General features: G+C 47.0%; 4 protein-coding genes across 5 annotated transcripts; 1 reads left to right on the top strand and 3 right to left on the bottom strand.

Moving 5' to 3' along the window:
- Positions 1 to 25: 25 nt before the first annotated feature.
- LOC117589703 lies at positions 26 to 3,875 on the bottom strand. The gene is made up of 7 exons (XM_034281866.1): positions 3,433 to 3,875; positions 3,234 to 3,355; positions 3,059 to 3,172; positions 2,748 to 2,992; positions 2,001 to 2,689; positions 1,202 to 1,931; positions 26 to 1,145 (listed from the first exon to the last, which is right to left on the bottom strand). The coding sequence occupies exons 1-7, from the start codon at positions 3,598 to 3,600 to the stop codon at positions 466 to 468; spliced, it is 2,748 nt and encodes a 915-aa protein (XP_034137757.1). The 5' UTR covers positions 3,601 to 3,875; the 3' UTR covers positions 26 to 465.
- Positions 3,876 to 5,638: 1,763 nt separating this feature from the next.
- LOC117589529 (cytoplasmic aconitate hydratase) lies at positions 5,639 to 9,890 on the bottom strand. Of its 2 annotated transcripts, none has more exons than XM_034281522.1 (9): positions 9,744 to 9,890; positions 9,573 to 9,668; positions 8,613 to 8,782; positions 7,828 to 8,554; positions 7,666 to 7,766; positions 7,482 to 7,598; positions 6,769 to 7,423; positions 5,990 to 6,708; positions 5,639 to 5,918 (listed from the first exon to the last, which is right to left on the bottom strand). In XM_034281522.1, the coding sequence occupies exons 1-9, from the start codon at positions 9,748 to 9,750 to the stop codon at positions 5,808 to 5,810; spliced, it is 2,703 nt and encodes a 900-aa protein (XP_034137413.1). In that variant the 5' UTR covers positions 9,751 to 9,890; the 3' UTR covers positions 5,639 to 5,807. The 2 variants fall into 2 exon arrangements, with proteins under 2 accessions (XP_034137413.1, XP_034137414.1); XM_034281523.1 differs by having other exon boundaries at positions 9,573 to 9,665; positions 9,744 to 9,765.
- Positions 9,891 to 10,059: 169 nt separating this feature from the next.
- On the top strand, positions 10,060 to 11,008 carry LOC117589531 (exosome complex component RRP46). Its single transcript, XM_034281525.1, has 3 exons — positions 10,060 to 10,231; positions 10,300 to 10,535; positions 10,597 to 11,008. Exons 1-3 carry the CDS (start codon positions 10,123 to 10,125, stop codon positions 10,957 to 10,959), a joined length of 708 nt encoding a protein of 235 aa, XP_034137416.1. The 5' UTR covers positions 10,060 to 10,122; the 3' UTR covers positions 10,960 to 11,008.
- On the bottom strand, positions 10,970 to 12,823 carry LOC117589530 (CDK5RAP1-like protein). Its single transcript, XM_034281524.1, has one exon. It carries the CDS (start codon positions 12,770 to 12,772, stop codon positions 10,994 to 10,996), a length of 1,779 nt encoding a protein of 592 aa, XP_034137415.1. The 5' UTR covers positions 12,773 to 12,823; the 3' UTR covers positions 10,970 to 10,993.
- Between the last annotated feature and the right edge of the window lie 6,580 nt (positions 12,824 to 19,403).

The raw sequence follows: 19,403 nt of genomic DNA, 5'->3' as shown, positions 1-19,403 counted from the left end.
CATTTCAAGAAATTGTATTTTTTGGAAATATATTTTAATGTTTTGATTAAGGTTGTATATTTTTGATGCACACCCAGCGGAGGCTAGGGGCGGCCACTAACTAAATTAGTACTGGCATCGTTAGTACCGTAGTTCATAGAGTTGCTAACTAATATTAATGTATGTATGTAATAATTGAATTTCAATTTCAAGTATCAAAATTATACATATGCATGTATGTGTAGGTGTATATATGCGATGAGCAGAGCCTGAGCCCACTAGAACCTAGATCGTAGATTACTTAAATGACTTCAGTCGAAATTAGGACCGTTTGCAAAAGCGTTTCGTTGCACTAAGTAAGATGTACGTAAGTGTAGCTAACTAAATACTAAATACAGCACACGTTTTTTGTGTTTAGAACTGAACTAGATGCACGCAACCATTGCGAGTTGTACGAAAAAAATATGTTGCCAGAGCTATGGCTGCTCAGAGCGTCCCTTGGGGTGTGCGCTTCAGGTGAAACTCCACCATGTTGTCGAGGTCGCAGATATACGACTTGGACTTCTTAATATCCGAGTTGAGCACACGCAGATTGGAGGCATAGTCGGGTAGCTTGTTCAGGCTCTCCGTCATCTCCTTGGCCATCTTCTTGGCCATTTGGGCAAAGGTAAGGCGCGCCTTGCACAGACGCTTCAGTGGATTGAAGAGCTCGTGCATTTCCCGAAGCTCGCCATAGTCCAGGACCTGCCACTGGCCACTCTCCATGTTCCAGGTGAAGAGTATGCGACACTCGTACTGGCGATTGTGGAACATACAGTCTATGCGGCCAGTGCAATGCAGGCAGTTTGTCAGCGGTGCGTAGGGCTGATCCCGTGCCGAGAACTGCGCCATGAGCAGGCAGCTGACCGTCTGGCTGAGCGGGCAGACGCTTATCACCTCGTAGGCCCAGTCGTAGAACACATTGTAGATCTTGTGGTGCTTCTGGCACAGCAAACTAATCACATAATACGTGAATGTCTCCAGATCGAACGAGTGTTGAGTGATTACCACACTGCTGCAGCGCAGGCGCTGATACGAGGCGTGCGAAATCATTTGCATTTCCGAATAGCACGAGCCATGCACTTCCATGGGCAGCGATGTGTGATATCCCGGCGATATGCAGTCATCTAAAAACATTCTTTGTGTTATCATTTACATTTCCATTGCTGTTGTTCTTTCTTACCCTCCTCGCTGGTGATGACCGAGGTGGCATCATCCTCCTCCACATAGCGGCGCCTCAGTTTCTTGGTGCACACCGGCTTCTCCGGCATCACACCGCCCTGCACTGGCATCTCCACAATGCGTGGCTCATCGCGTCGGGGCGACAGAAAGGACAGGCCAGCATTGGGCGACATAGAGCCGCCAATCTCAAACCGCTTAGCCATGGACACCTGTAGCGGGGAGAGTGCGCCCAAGGGTCCCACAGGCTTGTAGCTGAGCATCTGCTGTGTGGCCTGCGAGAGCGGCGGCGACTTCTGGTTGTAGATTTGAGCGGCCACAGCAGCCACAGCAGAGTTGGCTGCGCGGCTGGGCGAGCGCATTAGATTCGAGCTAGATGGCGGCGAGCGAAAGCCCAGATGTGGTGGCGTTTGTGATGGATGTGCTGGATGTGGCGAAGAGGACGGCGAGGCGCATGGCGAGTTATGAAAGAAGTGCGCCGTGGGTGAAAAGCGATGAAAACTGCGGGCCGTAGAGCTACCCGCGGAGGAACTAAAATTTGGAGCCGAGGCGCGACCAGCCGAACGCACTTTAGTGAATGGGATGATATTCTCCACGTTGTCCTCGGAAAACTCGTACTTCTTGTCAGCCAGTCGACGCTTGCGAAACGTCGAGATCTTCTCGCACTTCTCATTGTCCTCGGAAAACTCATAGGCGTTCGATTTGTCCGTCATGGAGGTGGAACTGGGCGTACTCTAAACGGAGGAGAGCAACAAAACTGTCAGATTTCGACACGTACATTAGAAAATCACCATGGCAATTACCTGCACGTCTATGGTGGTGATGCCATTGCGATAGGACTTGGTGACTATCCGCTGATTGCGTTTGCGTGATTGTCCAGCCTCCCCGCTGACCGGGCTCTGCTGCTTGGCAACGGGCAACGTGGTATCCGGCAGCGTCATGCTGGACCCCATCGCAGCACTGCAGTTTGGTGTGAAGACGAGCTTCTCATAGGATCGTGGCGAGCAGCAAATGCTGTTGGCCTGCACTTCATTGTTATTATTATTATTACTATTGCTATTGTTGGATTGGCCTGTGCGCTGGGTCTGATCCGATTCGATATCACTAAAGTCAGCTATGATGCGCGCCACAACACTCTGCTCGTTGCCGGACTCAGCCTCCGAGCCTGAGCCTGTAAAGACCGCAGAGGTGCGATCCTCCTCGCTGGCCACCAAAGTGCGGGGCAGGAGGAAGCACTGGGGCTGCGACAGTGGCAGGGACTGCTGGGGATAGGGCAGGACGAGGCTTTGCTGAGTTAAGTAGCTGCTGGTGGACACGGCCGGCGTGTCAACATCAATGCGGAGCATGTGCATAAATCCATTCGAAATGATCAGAATGCGCTCGGGGCAAAGCAGATTGATTTTTGGCTGGAATCCGGGATCCGTTTCAGTCGAGGAATACTTGGTATGCACAGTCAAATGGCAATTCAGGCAGTGCGCGTTGTAGAAGGAATCTGCAAAAGGAATTGTGTACTCTCCAGTATGATTGATTGATTGATTGAATGCACATACATGGACCGTCATCGTTCAGTTTTTTGCACTCCAAACAACCAAGTTTAGGAACTTTTACATATGTGATATAGCTATCTTCGCTCTCCTCCGTGGCAGCGCCATGCACAACCAAGATTTGTTTCCCAGCATTCTTCCACTGCGTCATGCTGACAGTCTTAATGTTGTCCACCACATGATCATCAAAGAGGCGTCGCGTAAAGAAGTAACGCAGCTTTTTGTATGGCTGAAAGATCCAGAAGTAGAGACTGCAAAGCAGAAGAGTATTTTTTCAGTAATTGATGGATGTTTAGCAGCTGGGTGGCGACACTTACGTATACTTGTAGCCCATGTTGAAGGAGTAGTGGTTGAGCGTGGAGCTGTCGTTACAGACGACCCGATGGCTGAGCATGTACTGGCCGCAGGCAGTCAATCCCATGAATATGTGTCTGCAAGTATTTGCTGAGCTACAGAAGCAAACGACATATAATAATGATGGGAACTGCTTACCCCTCCATGACATTGCTTGCTATAACGTCCTTGAGATACAATTTTAATCTATTTGGCACCCGGTCGTATGGAAGTTGTTGCTTTTGGCCAACACGTGATGTGCCCGAGAAGAATCCAGAACGCTGCGGATGTCGAAATACAGTTAGAAAAATGTCGATGTGTTTTTGGGGGGTGGTGTCCAATGTACATTCCTACTCACCTCTCTGTCAAACAGCATTTGCGCCAGGTTTCGCGTTCGCGTGTTGAGCGATGGCGAGGGTGTCGGCTCCTCTGACGTCTCATCGGAGCTGTCCACCGTGGACATATCATCGTCATCCGAAGATACACCGGACAATGACTCGACATAATGTTGATAATCAGTCTCCATTGCCTCCCCAAACTCTCAAAATCAGACTTAATTTATTCTTCCTTTCCGTCTAGCACTACGACACCGACAGAAAAACGGCACCGTTCTGGGCCCGTGTTGCGAAAACTGTCAGCCCTACAGGCCCCCCTAACGCCTCACAAAACAAAGGAAGTCACGACTCTGGCACATATCGTCATTCGATGTGTTCGATCCTTTTTTGTTATGAATTAATTAAGGAATTGAAAAAATAACTTAACAAAATTTGTTGTGTTGGTTTGCGGCAGTGTGACCTGCTGTGTGAACCGCGGACTTATCGATCAAATATACCTTATCATTTTAAAAATATACCGCAAATATACTGCAATCTTAAATCATATTCCTCGATGTTAATGTTCTATTTGATATTACTAGCTTGCAAAGACTATTAACACTGAAACAATAATTTAATCCGTTTGAAAAATCATATGGCTTATTTAAATACAACTTTATATTGGATTGTATACTTTATGACCTTATATATTTTACAAATTTGTATTTGAATTTTTCAATATAATCACCCCGTCTGGAAGCAAGGGAGCTTTGTGCTCAGTATGTAACATGTAGAGACACATGACAATTTTTGAAAAGTAGCGCGCGAGACAAACAAGGAAAAGAAATTTTACTGTTTTTCAAAAAATTGCACAAAGGGAACATAAGGAAATATTATAATAAGTTCGGAGTGGTTTGGCAGTTATTCTATCCTTACAACATAATTGGGGCTAAAGTCCGGTTCATACACTGTAATTAAGAAGAAAGAAAGGAACTTTTGCTAAGGAATAGCTGATAATGATGTACAAATCACCGATTCTTTAATTTTATTTATTCACTTTTATTTCTATATACTATATACTTTCTACAGTCAAATATTAACATATATTTTATACTTAGTTGTTTATTTTCATTTTCATTTTCGTCCTCATGGTATGGTTCATATAAACTGGTTCCGATTGCAATCGACTGGCTCCTTGCGAAAATTGTGCGGCAGAATTCAAATTTGAGTTTCAAAACCTTGATGCATATTTGGATATAAATCTTCTTAATTATTTTATAAATTTAAATTGTTGGATACTTTTTCCTTGACTAGAGTGTATTGTGACGACTTTCCAATGATATTTGCTGATTCAACCAATTCCTATAAATGGATTTATAGTCCCATAAGCCATCCCATAGAACACTCCAGAGCTGACCCAAAATTGAAATAATCTAGAAACTGGCAACGTGACCGAATGTTCATTGACCCCATCGGGAATGGGGGTCAACATGTTTGCGGAAGCCGCTCGAGTTGGCGGTGCAGCCAAGCCGGGTTCAGTGCGCCGTCCAAATACTGGATAAAGTGCAGCACAAAAAACTTGGAAAACTTTATAAATTCATATCAATTCGGCATAAAAATGTCGAGCATGCCAGAAAACGAATTGCAGGTATCAGCGGATTTTGGCAATAGCCAAGCTGATCGACCGCACACAGGAAACTTGATGCGCTGGCAGCGGCCATTGAACGGCCCTCTGAGCTTATAAGAGCTGGATGACCACTTCTCAGGTTTTAGTTCTTAACCGTACGTTCTTTGATTTGTGGCTGTTGGCAATTGGTGGCGAAATATCACAATATACTGATCCTCCCGTCGTGGTCTAACAGCGTGTCGTTTCGGTAGTGTCGTACAGTTGTCGCAATGTCCTGAATTTATATCGAGTTATCTAAGGAAATAGTAGCCGTGATTTTACATACAAACGCTTCACATATCACAGTTGCTGTTTCTTTTAGATAGCTCTTTTGTAAGCAGCCTAGATCTCCAGGGCAAATCGAGTGCGAGTCATTCCTTTCCGCGTTTTGTGGTGGTTCGTTTGCCATTTGGTTTCAATTTATGGGATGCACCAAGTTCAGTTTTGTCACATTTCAAGCATCACTGGGCTTTGTTTATCTCATAAGAGCGAAATTAAATCAACTGTTTTGGGGCACATTTGGAAGCTGCTTCAAGGTATGCATCAAGGTATATCATATTGTGCTAATATCTTTTAATTTTAGATTAATTGGATACCAAGTGTAGGCTTAATTTAATATTTTGATTATTTTGACCAGGCAGGGACCACCACAAATGATAGACTTAGGGGACTACAACAGATTACAGCGTAAAAATGCAAAAGGAATATACACATGCATCAAGAAAATAGCCAAAAATGAAGAGCGCGCTCTACTTAGGAGAGCATCTTGCGGATCATGTAGTTGAGGATGCCGCCGTTCCTGTAATATGTGATATCAACCTCAGTGTCGAAGCGCAGAATGGCCTCAAACACAGTGCCGTCAGCCTAAGAGAGTAGGGACATAAACGTTAATTATAACAATAGAAAAGGAAAACCTTCCACAGCGTGTAACTTACCTCCACTTGGATCTTCTGGCCAGGCTTCAAGCCGCTCTCCGGCAGAGAAATGTTGTAGAGCTCGCGACCATTCAAGTTGAGAGTTTCGGCACTTTGGCCGGGCAAGAACTGCAGTGGAATGATGCCCATGCCCACCAAATTTGAGCGATGGATGCGCTCGTATGACTCTGCAATGACAGCCTTAACGCCCAGCAGGAACGGGCCCTTGGCGGCCCAGTCGCGAGAGCTGCCACTGCCATAGTCCTTGCCCACAACCAGCACCAAAGGAGTGCCCTCCTCGCGGTAGCGCTCGGCGGCATCGAAGATGTCCAGCTCCTCCTGGCTGGGGATGTGCACGGTGCGTGGACCGGTCTTGGTCACCAGCTTGTTGACCAGGCGAATGTTGGCGAAGGTGCCGCGGGACATGATGGCATCGTTGCCACGTCGCGAGCCATACGAGTTGAAGTCACGGGGCGTGATGCTGCGATCGGAGAGGAATCGTGCGGCCGGCGAGTTCCTGGCAATGGAGCCAGCAGGCGAGATGTGATCCGTGGTCACAGAGTCGCCCAGGAAGAGCAGGCAGCGTGCCTTCTGGATGCTCTGCTGCTTGGGCAGATCGCGCGTCATGCCCTCGAAGAAGGGTGGCCGCTTGATGTAGGTGGAGTCGTTGCTCCACGAGAACAGTTTGCCATCGGACACTTGCAGGGTCTGCCAGTCCTCGGATCCCAGTTCAATCTTGCCTGGAGATAAAAGAAGGTTCCTATAGTTATTGCACATTCATATATATTGGTTGTACTCACTGTAGACCTCCTGGAACATGGCTGGAATGACGTGCTTGTTCTCAACCTCCTGAATTTCATTGCGCGTTGGCCAGATGTCGCGCAGGAAGACATTCTTGCCATTGGCATCCACGCCCAGCGGCTCCTTCTCAAAGTCAATGTCCACACGGCCAGCAATGGCGTAGGCGATGACCAGCAGGGGACTGGCCAGATAGTTGGCCCTGGTGTTGGGATGAATGCGACCCTCGAAGTTGCGGTTGCCCGACAGTACGCCAGCGCAGACGAGGCCGTTCTTCTCGATGGTGTTGACGACATTCTCGTCCAGCGGTCCCGAATTGCCAATGCAGGTCATGCAGCCATAGCCGACAATGTCGAAGCCGAGCTTCTCCAAATACGGAATGACGCCCGACTCCTTCAGGTAATAGGTGACGACGCCAGAACCGGGCGAGAGCGATGTCTTGACGTACGGCAAGATGGTGAGGCCCTTCTCCACGGCTTTCTTGGCCAACATACCCGCTCCCAGCATCACCGAGGGATTCGAGGTGTTCGTGCACGATGTAATGGCTGCAATGACCACGGAGCCATGCTGCAGCCTGTAGGTCTTGCCATCATCCCACTGGAACTCGCCAAAGGCAGCCTGGGCCTCTGGTGCAATGGCAAAGCCCTTGAATCCAACCTGAGGGAATACAATACATTAATAAACTGATTGAAGCTGGCAAAATAATCACACTTACTGGGCTGGACAGGCACGACTTGAAGTCCTCCGGCATGTCGGAGACAGAAACGCGATCATGCGGCCGCTTGGGGCCCGACACAGATGTAACCACAGTCGCCAGATCCAAGGTGATGCTCTACAAAGAAAAGATTTAAATGTTAATTGATGGAAAAGAGTTCTGCATTTCTGCTGTTTCTATTTACCTGAGTGAACTTGGGATCTTGGGCCGCATCAGCGTAGTCGCGCAACTGCTGCGTGGCCCTCAGATACTCCCGAATAATGTCGATCTTCTTCTCCGAACGATCTGTAATTTAAAGGGAAATATAAATCAAAATTGAATCAATTCAAGTATCCTCTCAACGTACTTGTCTGCTTCATGTAGCCCAGGGTGTTCTCATCGATGGGGAAGTAGCCAACGGTGGCGCCATACTCGGGACACATGTTGCTGATGGTCGCGCGATCGGCAATGCTCAGCTCGGCCACGCCTGGGCCGTAGAACTCCACGAATTTGCCCACAACACCCAGCTGACGCAGATGCTTGGTTATGGTCAGCACCAAGTCGGTGGAGGTGACTAGGGGACTCAGTTTGCCCACCAGCTTGTAGCCAATGACTTCGGGCAGCAGCATGGAGATGGACTGTCCCAGCATCACGGCCTCCGCCTCAATGCCGCCCACACCCCAGCCGAGCACGCCCAGCCCATTGATCATGGTGGTGTGGGAATCGGTGCCGACCACGCTGTCGGGATAGAGGATCTTTGAGCCATCTGTGGCATCGTTCTCGAACACAACGCGGGCCAAGTACTCCAAGTTAACTTGATGGACAATGCCGGAGCCGGGTGGCACGATCAGCATGTTGTTGAACGCCTTGGCACCCCACTTCAGGAAAGTGAAACGCTCCTTGTTGCGCTCAAACTCCAGGGTCTGGTTCTTGCTGAGGGCGTCGGGAACACGGGCAAAGTCCACCTGCACCGAATGATCGATAACCAAGTCGGCGGGGCAGATGGGATTGATTTTCTCGGGATTGCCGCCCAGATCCAGGACAGCGTCACGCATGGCAGCAAAGTCCACCACAGCGGGGACGCCAGTGAAGTCCTGGAAACATTTTGAAATTATAAACTAATATTCCTGGCAGGATTATGGAAGAGCTCACCTGGAGAATCACACGCGCTGGCTTGAAGGAGACCTCCACATCATTGGAGCCCTGCTTGAGAGCCGGGGACCAGCCCAAGATGCTCTGCACATCCTTCTCGAGTATGTGGAAGTTGTCGCAGTTGCGCACCGCCGACTCCAGCAGCACACGAATGGAGTATGGCAGCTGATCTGTAATCAGAAGAGAAATCAAAACCCCGTGGGTCAATCACTACACACAGAGAACTAACTGCCCAGTCACCACGACTGCAATAAAAGGCTCGGTCTGCTCTGTAGATAGCGTATCAGTGTCAGTGGCACTCAAAAAATTGCTTTTACATCGCCCTATAGCAGATGTGATTTTGCTAGTTACCTCATCCCGCCACGCGCTGTCTCAGCAAAAACATGCCACTGCTCTGAAGATGTCTCCTAAGCATCGGACCACGATCTCGGCAGTCACCCCACAACATTAGATTGGGCATTTTCCATACCCCCAAGCTGATAAGTGGGCACAATAGCTTTAGTTCCAGAGGCACACGACGTCCGTTATCAGCGTTAGCCGGTAATATAGGAAACATAGCCGGAGGTGTGTGTATGTGTTGTCTGGCTTTCAATAGACGAGCCCCATTATACGCAAATCACTATTGATAAACTTTCGCTTTTAGCTCGGCTCCAAGCTGATATAATGCCTTGTTCGCAATGGCTACCAGTCAGCCTGGAGCCACCAGGCACCTTCGGATTGACACTACTTGGACTTGCAAATGAATGTGGTGCGCACCAGCAATATTGGGGATTGGTTTGCTGTTGGAGTGTGTGTGTGTAAGGGGTCAAACTTCACATTCAACAGGTGTCTGAAGTAGGACACAGCGACAGACTGTCCCCACAGATCGACATTTGACTAGTTTTAAGCTACTCTCCACCACGTAAACGGCCACGCCCACTGTGTCAAGTTAAGCCTTGATTGGATGCAACAACTACTTACCATATTTGCTGTCGATGGAGACCAAATCGAAGTACTTGTAGGTGGTGCCGGCCTGGTTGAAGGACTTCTCGAACTGTGCAAAGGGATTGGCGCCTGCTGCAGTTGAGGAGTTATATAAGCATCACGATCAGGACCCCTCCTGGGGCCATATTTGTGGGTGGAAAAACTTACCAGACATTTTAGTGGAGCGGAGATACTTTCACCGTTTACTTTGACAAACTTTTTAAAATTGCTGGTCAAAAATGGGGTATGGACAAGAGGCTAAGCGGCGCTGAAAATTAAACGAGTGATAAGAAAAATCCACCCTGCGTGCAATATACCATGAAAACGTGTACGAGGTTTGCCAGGTGAGCTTGGTACGAGTCTTTTGAAAAAGCTTTGGTGCTTTTTGCCTGTTGTCCATACCTTAAAATGACCCGATCGAGGAGTTGACTCATTTTTGCGTTTCAAGTACGGTAACTACACACTTACCACACATAACGTTAGCCAACACTTGTCCCATATCTATTCGCACGCGCACGTTGTTTTAAAAAAAAGAAAACAAATTAAAATGAATATTCCGGACAAAACTGAGAAAGTAGCTAATGATAAGCTGCGCGAAATGCAGTGCGAGTTTAATCCACTCTCGCGCTGCGACGGCTCCGTCATGTATTGCCAGGGTATGAACAGCGTTTACTTGGAGTGTGTGCGGCCGGCTAATAGCATTCTGTGTATTTGTCCAATTTAGGAGCAACAGTTGTTATATCCGCTGTGCTGGGCCCCATCGAGGTGAAGACACAGAATCTGAGCATAGACGGAAGCTATCTGGAGTGCAACTATCGTCCGAAGGCGGGTTTGCCGCAGGTCAAGGAGCGTATACGAGAAGCCGCGGTACGGGACGTGCTGGAACTGGCCCTGCTGTCCGAGGCCTATCCACGCTCGAAGATGTCGCTGCAGATCCAGGAGCTGGAGGATAGAGGCAGTGTAAGGCGATAAATACTGTCTAGCTTTACAGCCAGAACCTGAAGAATTAATTCCTTTGCAGATCGATGCCTGCGCCCTGAACTCTGCCTGCCTGGCGATGCTTATCGGTGGCCTGCCCCTGAAATGCAGTTTTGCGGCAGTGCACTGCATCATCAATGATCAGGGCGAGTATGTGCTGGACCCGGATCAAAGAGAAACTGTGCACCAGCGAGCGAGTTTCACCTTCGCCTTCGACTCGCTGGAGGGAAATCTGCTGCTGGTGCAGACAAAAGGATCCTTCAAAATAGCCGAATTCAATGACGTGGAGAGCCTCTGCCGATCGGCCAGTGCGGAAATCTTTCAGTTCTATCGCAGCAACATTGCGAACTACCATTGCAGAAGGCCCGATGGCCAGAAGACCAGTGAAGAGAATATGGAAACGTAATTTTAGGCGATTAAAAGTTAGGTTCGATTAAAGATCAATTTATTATGTAGGCCCTGGACTCGCTCGTTCTATGGCTAAAGCTGCCAATGCTGCTGATTTGCAGGGGAGTTCCCTTCAGGACCTGCGAGTTTGACTCGTCTATTCGTGCCACCACAAAGTCACCAACATCTATGGACCTTCGTGGCGCGTTTTCCGTGTCATCTGTGGGCAAATCCATGGCTGGCACAATCACCTTGATGTTGGCATCGTTGCGGCCAAACCAGTGAGCGTCTGAGCGCTTGCTCTTACCCTCGATGAGTATGAGCTGCTGCTGGCCCTCAAAGTGTTTGTGCAGCTGGGTGGCTCCCTCGCGGAAGGCTTGGACCATGCGCTGAAGCCGCGCTGTCTTCACAGCCACAGGAACATCGTCCACGTAGCGTCGATGCGCCGTGGTCTTCTCCCGCATGCTGTAGGCAAACAGATAGGCCACGTTATATTGCACTCTGTTGATGAGGGAGACTGTGTCCTCAAACTCCGACTCCGTTTCGCCACAGAAGCCACAGATGAAGTCGCTGGACAGGCCCACGGTTGGTAGGATCTCACGTATGTGCTCCACCAGCTCCAGGTACGCTTCTCGGGTATAGCCACGCCGCATCCGGGCCAGCACCTCCGTGTTGCCCGACTGTGCCGGCAAATGGAGCTGCTTGCAGACATTGGGATAGTCCCGAATGACACGCAGCACCTCGTCGGAGAAGTCCTTTGGGTGTGGGGAGGTGAATCGTATGCGCATCTCGGGCACAGCCTCGGCCACGCTCTGCAGCAGCTCGGAGAAGGGAATGCCGCCAGTTTTGGGCTTGTAAACGGTTTTAAAGCCCGGCACCAAACTGGACGGCTCCTCCGCGGCCTGTCCGGCTCCCTTGTCCCTATACGAGTTCACATTCTGACCCAAGAGAGTCAGCTCCTTGACGCCCTGCTCCTGCAAGGCGCGCACCTCATTGACAATCGACTCCAGTGGTCGCGAGCGCTCCCTGCCACGGGTGAAGGGCACAATGCAGTAGGTGCACATGTTATCGCATCCTCGCATGATGGAGACAAAGGCCGTGGGCGACTCGGCATTAAGTCGCACTGGCATCACATCCGCGTAGGTTTCGTCCAGCGAGAGGAGCACGTTGATGGCAGAGTTGCCGTAATGCCGTGAAACTGCCAGCAGCCTGGGCAGATCCTTGTAGCTGTCCGGTCCCGCAATGACATCCACGCACTGTTCCTGGTCCAGCAGCCGCTCCTTTAATCGCTCAGCCATGCAGCCCAGGAGCGTAATTTGCAGCGACTGTCGCTTGGTGCCTCGCCTCTGCTTCATGGCCCGCAGATGTCGCAAGCGATTCCAGATCTTCTGCTCAGCTCCTTCGCGCACGGCACACGTGACCAGCATGACTAGATCCGCATCGTCCAGCTCCTGGCAACGCACATAGCCATGCTGTTGCAGTATGCTCCACACCACCTCCGTGTCGTTGGTGTTCATCTGACAGCCATACACCTCGAAGTGAACTTTTCGCCCATGCCCGTGGAAATCGATGGAGTTCAAATATGGCACGCCAGTCTCCACTCCATCCAGTTCCGACTCTTCGTTCAGTTTCAGCTTGGAGGCGGGCTTCACTGTGAAAAAGTCCTGAAGTCCGGGCCCCCGTTGAATTTTCTCCATAAACGTTACACGTGCTGTCGCCGGCTCCGACTTGGTTTCTGGGGCAGCAGTGGCAGGATGAGGATTGGCTACGGCGCTGGCCGAGGCAGAAGCATGACGCACATGGCGGTAAATCGCCTGGCAGCGCAGTCTCATCTTAAGTTTTTTGAAAAATTAATTTTTTGTTTTGAAAATTATGCAAGCGCAAAATAATTTTTTAGAGTGACTGTTCATACTTAACACACTGAAGGCCCGCCTTTTAAATGGGTAAGCACTTGGTCCAAATTTGCGAACTAGAACTGCTTGTAAACGTTTATTGTAGCCACCCATGCCCCTGTTTACGAATAAATTCGAATGGGCACCGTTTTATTCAGCTAAACTGCGTTAAGCTCTTTAAGTTTCATTAATTCTTAGTTTGCACTTAAGCACCTCTCTCCTTTGACATCTCTCTCCAATGGTCAACAGAAGGTTAATCGGTCTCGGTCAATGACATATTTACTCGATTTAATATTCTGTTTAATATTGCCAGTAACCTAAGACTCTCAGCCGTTGAACTACAATTTTCTACGATTGTACATCACATTCGCCACAAGATTGGCTTACTCCTCTTGACTCTTTTATTGGATTCTTAACAAAAATAACGAGTTAGCTGAAAGGGTGAGAAAAAAATTAAAGAAACGCCACGTTGTTACAATGTTTTCTTACGTCATTTAAAAATATGTTGCTGGCCACCCAGTAGTATGCTCCTTTGCATACCCTGTTTCCATTATTTAATATTAAAATTTCGTTTTCAAAGCTGCTCTTAAGCATTATAGTGCCTTAATATTAGATTGGCATGCTCCTAAATTATTTATTTGTTTTCTATATAAGATATATACAGATGTAAATCTGTATCGGTATCTATTTTATGGATAATTTGTTAAGATATCTCTCCAACGCAGATTTACTTGTATTTTCATTGAATAGAGCCAAAGATTTCCAGCATTTTCTTAATTCGAGGACATCCCTCCCTCCAAGGGTACTAAATGTTGCTTATTCCATGAAAAATGATGGGGAACAATGTTGCTGGTTCATACAAATTGTGTTGCTAACGTTAAAATACGTAAGTGGTGATGGAATTCAACGTAGGTGGTGATGGAAGACTGCGATGAAAGTTCCCATTTTGCGAGAGAGAAATATTCCTTTAAATGAGAGTGAGAGAAAATTCCCTACGGAAAAGAGAGAAAATCCTCGAGGGACATTAGAATAACATACGTATGGGAGTTTGGATACCATATCTTATTGAACATACCTGGTTAATGGAATTGCAAAGACGGATGAAATTCATTAAATATACCATTATATACCGATATACCTTAAATTTACAATGCATTTATTGGAGCCTGAGATTTCCAACCCTTCCTCAATTCGAGGATGTCCTTGCCCCAATGGTCACCCTGTTAGAGATGGACCAAGTTCCAAGTACAAACAGCTGTTTATGTGTGAGACCATATATAGGCGCTAGATGGCGAACTGGTAGTTCAAAGATATGCCGCTAGGCGCAGAAACGAACGTTAAATTTGACTAGAAAGGAATGATTGGGAGTATTCAGTGAAATTAAGCTGCAAGAATTATTGCCACACAATACAAACGCAACCGGAGTATGCATCTTCAGCCGCACATTTGAGGGTAGCCCCAGACTCCACTGAGCAATAAGAAATTAGCATTAAGACCCTCATTATGTGCTTAACGTGGTCAAGTTAATAATGCACAGGTGAAGAGAATGCAATTTCACAAATGACAGTCAACAAATGCTTCCGAAAATCGGGTAGTGTGCGTGTCTGCGCCTCTGCCGACATTTTGTGGTTTTGTGGGTCAATAACTGAATAATTGCAACAACTCCAAGGCGTACGCACACCTTACCCGAGATGGTTTTACATTCATACATACATATGTACATATGTAGATGTATCGTACATTTATGTATCCTTTCATGTATCGGCTGTAAGTGCGGGCGTGGATGGGCATGGAGAGGATGTGCGCCTAGCCACATATTTTGTAAACACTTACAAGCAGAAATATTTTAATGAAAATGAAATGAAAATTCCACTTTCGGCCAAAAGAATTTCGTAATTACAGCGAAAAAATTCGGTAATTAAATTCATGAAGTTTCTGGCTCGAAGGCAGCCACTTCTAGGGCCCCAGACCCGGAGCCAGACCCACTATTCGGGTGGCAAGGATCCACTAAGTGTGTTCTGGTCTCTGTCCTGTGCCTCCTGCTTGCCGCGCTGGGGTTCTGTTGGTTAAGCATTTTCTTGTATTTTGTCGGCACTTTTCCGCTAAAGTTATTTTCCCATGAGTTTTCCCCAACTCTAGTACGCTGCTATAAATCTTAGAGCTGGGTCACGCTGGAGCCGGGGCAAGGATGGAGTTGTGTGTGTCTGTGTTTGTGGGTGTGAGACGAAGGAGAGATTTCCCAGCTTGTGCATACGCGGCGAAGCTTAAGCTGAGACCAAGTTGGGCAGGACTTTCAGCTGGCTTACGTCTCTCAAGCAACTGTCAATAAATAATAAATAATTCAATTGTACAAATGCGTACGATATTTAGTTGTGGCAATTAATCCGACAATTCTGCGACCGGACACGCTCCTGCCAGTTGACAATTTGTGGATGAAGTCAGCGATTTGGATTGTGGCTGAAACTATGATTATACCTCTCAGTATTTTGTATTATAGTCAAAGTGCTCCACACAATAAATGTGCATTCATTTTGCAAGCAGGAGAGCGAGTCATAAGCAACCAACACAACGAATCCAATTTTCTTTCCTATTCACTCATACAAAGCAAAAAGAACGACAGAGCTGTCTCGCGATGTTTCGCCGTTACTTTGCTCTCTCGCTCTCGCAAGAAAACCAGAGAGAACCATAAAGAAAAAAAACCATCAAGAAAAAACGGCACATATTGATAGTTTATTTAAAATAAATCATAAATTTAACTCCCTTTATATTTTCCAACCGACTTTCCGATTGGATTCATGCCAGCACTCCAGCAGCTCAACATTTTCTTATTCTTTCTCCTCATTAGCTAAATGTAAAGAGAGCGAACATTCCAGATCTCTGCAGCGAAAATCCCATGCAAACTGTTTCAAACCCGTAGATTCACCCTACACTGATCTGGTCGGCTAGCACAAAATCCCAGAGAGCAGTAGGCCCAAGTGCACGTCACAATATATGTGCTATAGATTTTTGAGTAGGGGAGCGCGGCCTAAGGTACCAACACCTACGCAGTTTACCCCTTTTGCAGCATCCTCATCCCCATTCCATTAGTCAAAAATCTGTCAGCGCGTTCGGTCCGGTACGGATTCGGTCCGCGAAAAATCGGAAAAATCGGGAAAATACGGGAAACTAAACAACAACAACAAGTGTGTGTTAGTGAAGTGTAGTGAAATGGTTGAGCATTTAATGGGAAAAAAATGCGAGATCAATTGCGGAGGAGCACAAAGAGGCTAAAAGCAGATCTTCGATGGAAATATGCGGCAGCATGTGAAAGTGAAGTGTGTGTTATTGAAGTGAAACGTGGTGCAATGGTTGAACATTTAATGGGCAAAAAATGAGAGATCAATTGTGAAAGACAATATGTGAAAGTGAAGTGTGTGTTTGTGAAGTGCAGTTAAATATGGTGTATGGTTGAGCATTTAATGGGCAAAAAATGCGAGATCAATTGCGGAGGAGCACAAAGAGGCTAAAAGCAGATCTTCGATGGAAATATGCGGCAGCATGTGAAAGTGAAGTGTGTGTTATTGAAGTGAAACGTGGTGCAATGGTTGAACATTTAATGGGCAAAAAATGAGAGATCAATTGTGAAAGACAATATGTGAAAGTGAAGTGTGTGTTTGTGAAGTGCAGTTAAATATGGTGTATGGTTGAGCATTTAATGGGCAAAAAATGCGAGATCAATTGCGGAGGAGCACAAAGAGGCTAAAAGCAGATCTTCGATGGAAATATGCGGCAGCATGTGAAAGTGAAGTGTGTGTTATTGAAGTGAAACGTGGTGCAATGGTTGAACATTTAATGGGCAAAAAATGAGAGATCAATTGTGAAAGACAATATGTGAAAGTGAAGTGTGTGTTTGTGAAGTGCAGTTAAATATGGTGTATGGTTGAGCATTTAATGGGCAAAAAATGCGAGATCAATTGCGGAGGAGCACAAATAGGATAAAAGCAGATCGGCGTTGGAAATATGCGGCAATAGTGAAGTGTTGAAAGTGTATTATTCTTCTTACATATGTATGTACGTATTTACATAGAGCAAACATGTTATAAATTTGCACCAAGGGCTTGCAATGTGTGTGTGTTGCGCGAAGTTGTCCCCTCCCTTTACCCTGCAATCATATAAAAGCGCAAGAAAAAAGAAGAGGAGCAAAGAGCCAGTGTCTGCGCTCTCATTTCAAGTGTCTCCTAATAGGGTGAGGCAACCCCATTCGTGCATTCGGACCTTCGAATGTCCGTCCCAATGCCTCACCCTAAATGAATGTGCCCAAAATCTGTGCTCTTATTAGAATCTCTCGCTCGATCCCGTTACATTTATTTCGTTTCGTCGTATCGTCGCGCGGGTTACGTATGCATGTGTGTGAAGAGGACAACAAGTGCTTCACGCTAAAAGAAGAAGCGCAATGAGGAAAAGAAGAATGTAAAAGGCAAGTGAAAATTGATTATTGATGTTTGCTTTACAGTTTATACTTTTTTTCGCAAATGCTCGTATAATTTTCTCAGTGACGATCATTTTTTTCCTTTAGTTATTTTGTTTTTGTTTATTACCGTAACCTATGGCTTTACACTCTCGAAATTAACCAAAACCAATTCTCCTTACACTTGCACCTCTCGATAAGTGAGTGTTGGTGCGCGCAAAGTTTTTAATTAACGTGATTGAACTGGCTTTCGGTACTCGAAGAGTAAATAGGGTATATTGTATTTGTGCACAAAGTGGATATATGTAACGCTCAGAAGTAAACGTTTCCGATCCCATAAAGTATATATATTCATGATCAGCATCAATAGCCGAGTTGATTGAGCCATATCTGTCTGTCCGTAGGATCATTATTATAGCCAGAATAATTAATTAATTTGCAGTGGCTAAACCCACCCCGTGGGTGAAGAAAGTGTAAAATGTTACAAAAAATCGCTAAGGTACAGATGTAGTACTGAGTATAAAAGTTGTGACGCGTCTCACACGTCCCTTCTCGTTTTTGCTTGTAGTCTTCCCACATATTCGCTTGAATCCCCCTGAGCCACAGACACACACATATTCACCTTCAGGACTCAGCCTATCCACACCGCCAATGACACTTTGAGGCCCCATAACGCGGGCACACGCATAATGATTCGTTGAATGGCTCAATGCATGGCCGTGGCCGTGGCCTCCAAAGGCGAGACCTCCACCCATCGCCAAGACCAAGAAAGTTTGCTTACAGATTTCCATTTTTCGGAAAACCATTTACCCCCTCCCCCCGGTTCTAACCTGCTTCCTGCCAGACCTTGGGGGCGCATTCGGCGTTGCAAGACGGCTGTGGGGGATGGGTCGGTGTTAACGGCACATCTGAGAGTAATTCTCGGTGCAGAGAAACAAAGGACGAAAAAAAAAGTAACAAGGGAAAACCAACGCTAATAGAAAATGGCTGGCTGTCGTCGTCGTCTCTGTGTACGTCTCCGTTGTCGTTAAATTGAAATTGTCGCGGAAATAAAAATTTGCATATTTTAGCATTGATTTTGTGGCACCTCCACCCACCCTCCGGGGCGTTCGTTGGCTGTATCCCTTTGGGATAAGCGTCGCATGCGCAACGTTTAAATGCAGTCAATAAATTTAGCTAAGTTCAACAAAAATTGCGCAAATTAATTACGGGCGAGTGCATAAAACAAAAGCCCAATGACCGGGCACTAAACCATGCACAGCCCTCAGTACCCAGTCTCCAGTGGGGTCTTGTGTTTCTCATTACTGACTGCCAGCTACAGTTGTTGTCTCTAGTAAATCCTGACGCTGTCACAATAAAATCCACTCAAGCTAAACATACGTCAGCCAGTGACGAGCCGAAGGAGAGCGAGAAAGAGAGAGCTTCGACTTTCGGCTGGAGTCCAAGCCAAAGTCACACAAATTTATGCGCTGGACAGGACCAGAACCAGCATCAGCATCAGCACCATGACCAGCACGAGGACGAGAAGGAGGCATTGGAAACGGCAAAAAAAGACCATTTCCTTCTGTTTTGCCTGCCGCTAGCCTCGTTCTGGCAGTGACTCGAAGGAGGTGCAGGACATAATACAAAACTGCTCATTGATTTATTTACGAGCTTCACTGATGGGCTGGGCATGGGGCATGGCAGGCGACAAGTTGCAGGCACTGCAGCCAGGGATGCAAAGCTTTGCATTTGGGATTCCTTTTATAGGAAACTCAAGCAGAAAGGGGAACAAATACCAGATAGACCTCTGTTTGCATCCCTGTTCCTGCCACAAAAAACTGCAGCTAAAATGCTCCGCTTGCATTGGACATCCATCCTCCTCCCGAGCCGTTTCCTTAGCCACTTCTTCCCGTTCCTCTTTGGTCTTTAAGCTGTGACTGTGACTTACATAAAGTGGACTCGACTTGGTAGTCGGGTCATTTAGGCGCAGGCCGTAGATCTTTTAGAGCAATGGCTTTTGACACTCAATATGGCCCGGGAAATGGCAAGTCGGATGTATGCTCGGGGATGCTGATGCTGATGCCGCTTAAATATTTGATGCTGGCCAACCAGGGCCTGGCTTTAAAGGATACAAAACGAAAT

This window comes from Drosophila guanche, unplaced genomic scaffold, assembly GCF_900245975.1.
Source record: "Drosophila guanche unplaced genomic scaffold, DGUA_6, whole genome shotgun sequence".
In the NCBI taxonomy this organism is placed as follows: Eukaryota; Metazoa; Arthropoda; class Insecta; order Diptera; family Drosophilidae; genus Drosophila; species Drosophila guanche.
Note: the sequence above shows the minus strand (reverse complement) of the source record. Positions and strands in the feature narration are given on the sequence as shown.

What these genes read in the sequence shown, in the direction of transcription:
- LOC117589703 (XM_034281866.1), bottom strand. Translation starts at nt 3,600, where the DNA reads ATGGAGACTGATTATCAACATTATGTCGAGTCATTGTCCGGTGTATCT. An exon ending in AAATGCTGTTTGACAGAGAG is followed by an intron (nt 3,356 to 3,432) that starts GTGAGTAGGAAT and finishes CGACATCCGCAG; the next exon opens with CGTTCTGGATTCTTCTCGGG. An exon ending in AACATGGGCTACAAGTATAC is followed by an intron (nt 2,993 to 3,058) that starts GTAAGTGTCGCC and finishes TCTGCTTTGCAG; the next exon opens with TCTCTACTTCTGGATCTTTC.
- LOC117589529 (XM_034281522.1), bottom strand. An exon ending in GGGCTACATGAAGCAGACAA is followed by an intron (nt 7,767 to 7,827) that starts GTACGTTGAGAG and finishes TTTAAATTACAG; the next exon opens with ATCGTTCGGAGAAGAAGATC. An exon ending in AGTCGTGCCTGTCCAGCCCA is followed by an intron (nt 7,424 to 7,481) that starts GTAAGTGTGATT and finishes GTATTCCCTCAG; the next exon opens with GTTGGATTCAAGGGCTTTGC.
- LOC117589531 (XM_034281525.1), top strand. Translation starts at nt 10,123, where the DNA reads ATGAATATTCCGGACAAAACTGAGAAAGTAGCTAATGATAAGCTGCGC. An exon ending in CTCCGTCATGTATTGCCAGG is followed by an intron (nt 10,232 to 10,299) that starts GTATGAACAGCG and finishes TGTCCAATTTAG; the next exon opens with GAGCAACAGTTGTTATATCC. An exon ending in AGCTGGAGGATAGAGGCAGT is followed by an intron (nt 10,536 to 10,596) that starts GTAAGGCGATAA and finishes ATTCCTTTGCAG; the next exon opens with ATCGATGCCTGCGCCCTGAA.
- LOC117589530 (XM_034281524.1), bottom strand. Translation starts at nt 12,772, where the DNA reads ATGAGACTGCGCTGCCAGGCGATTTACCGCCATGTGCGTCATGCTTCT.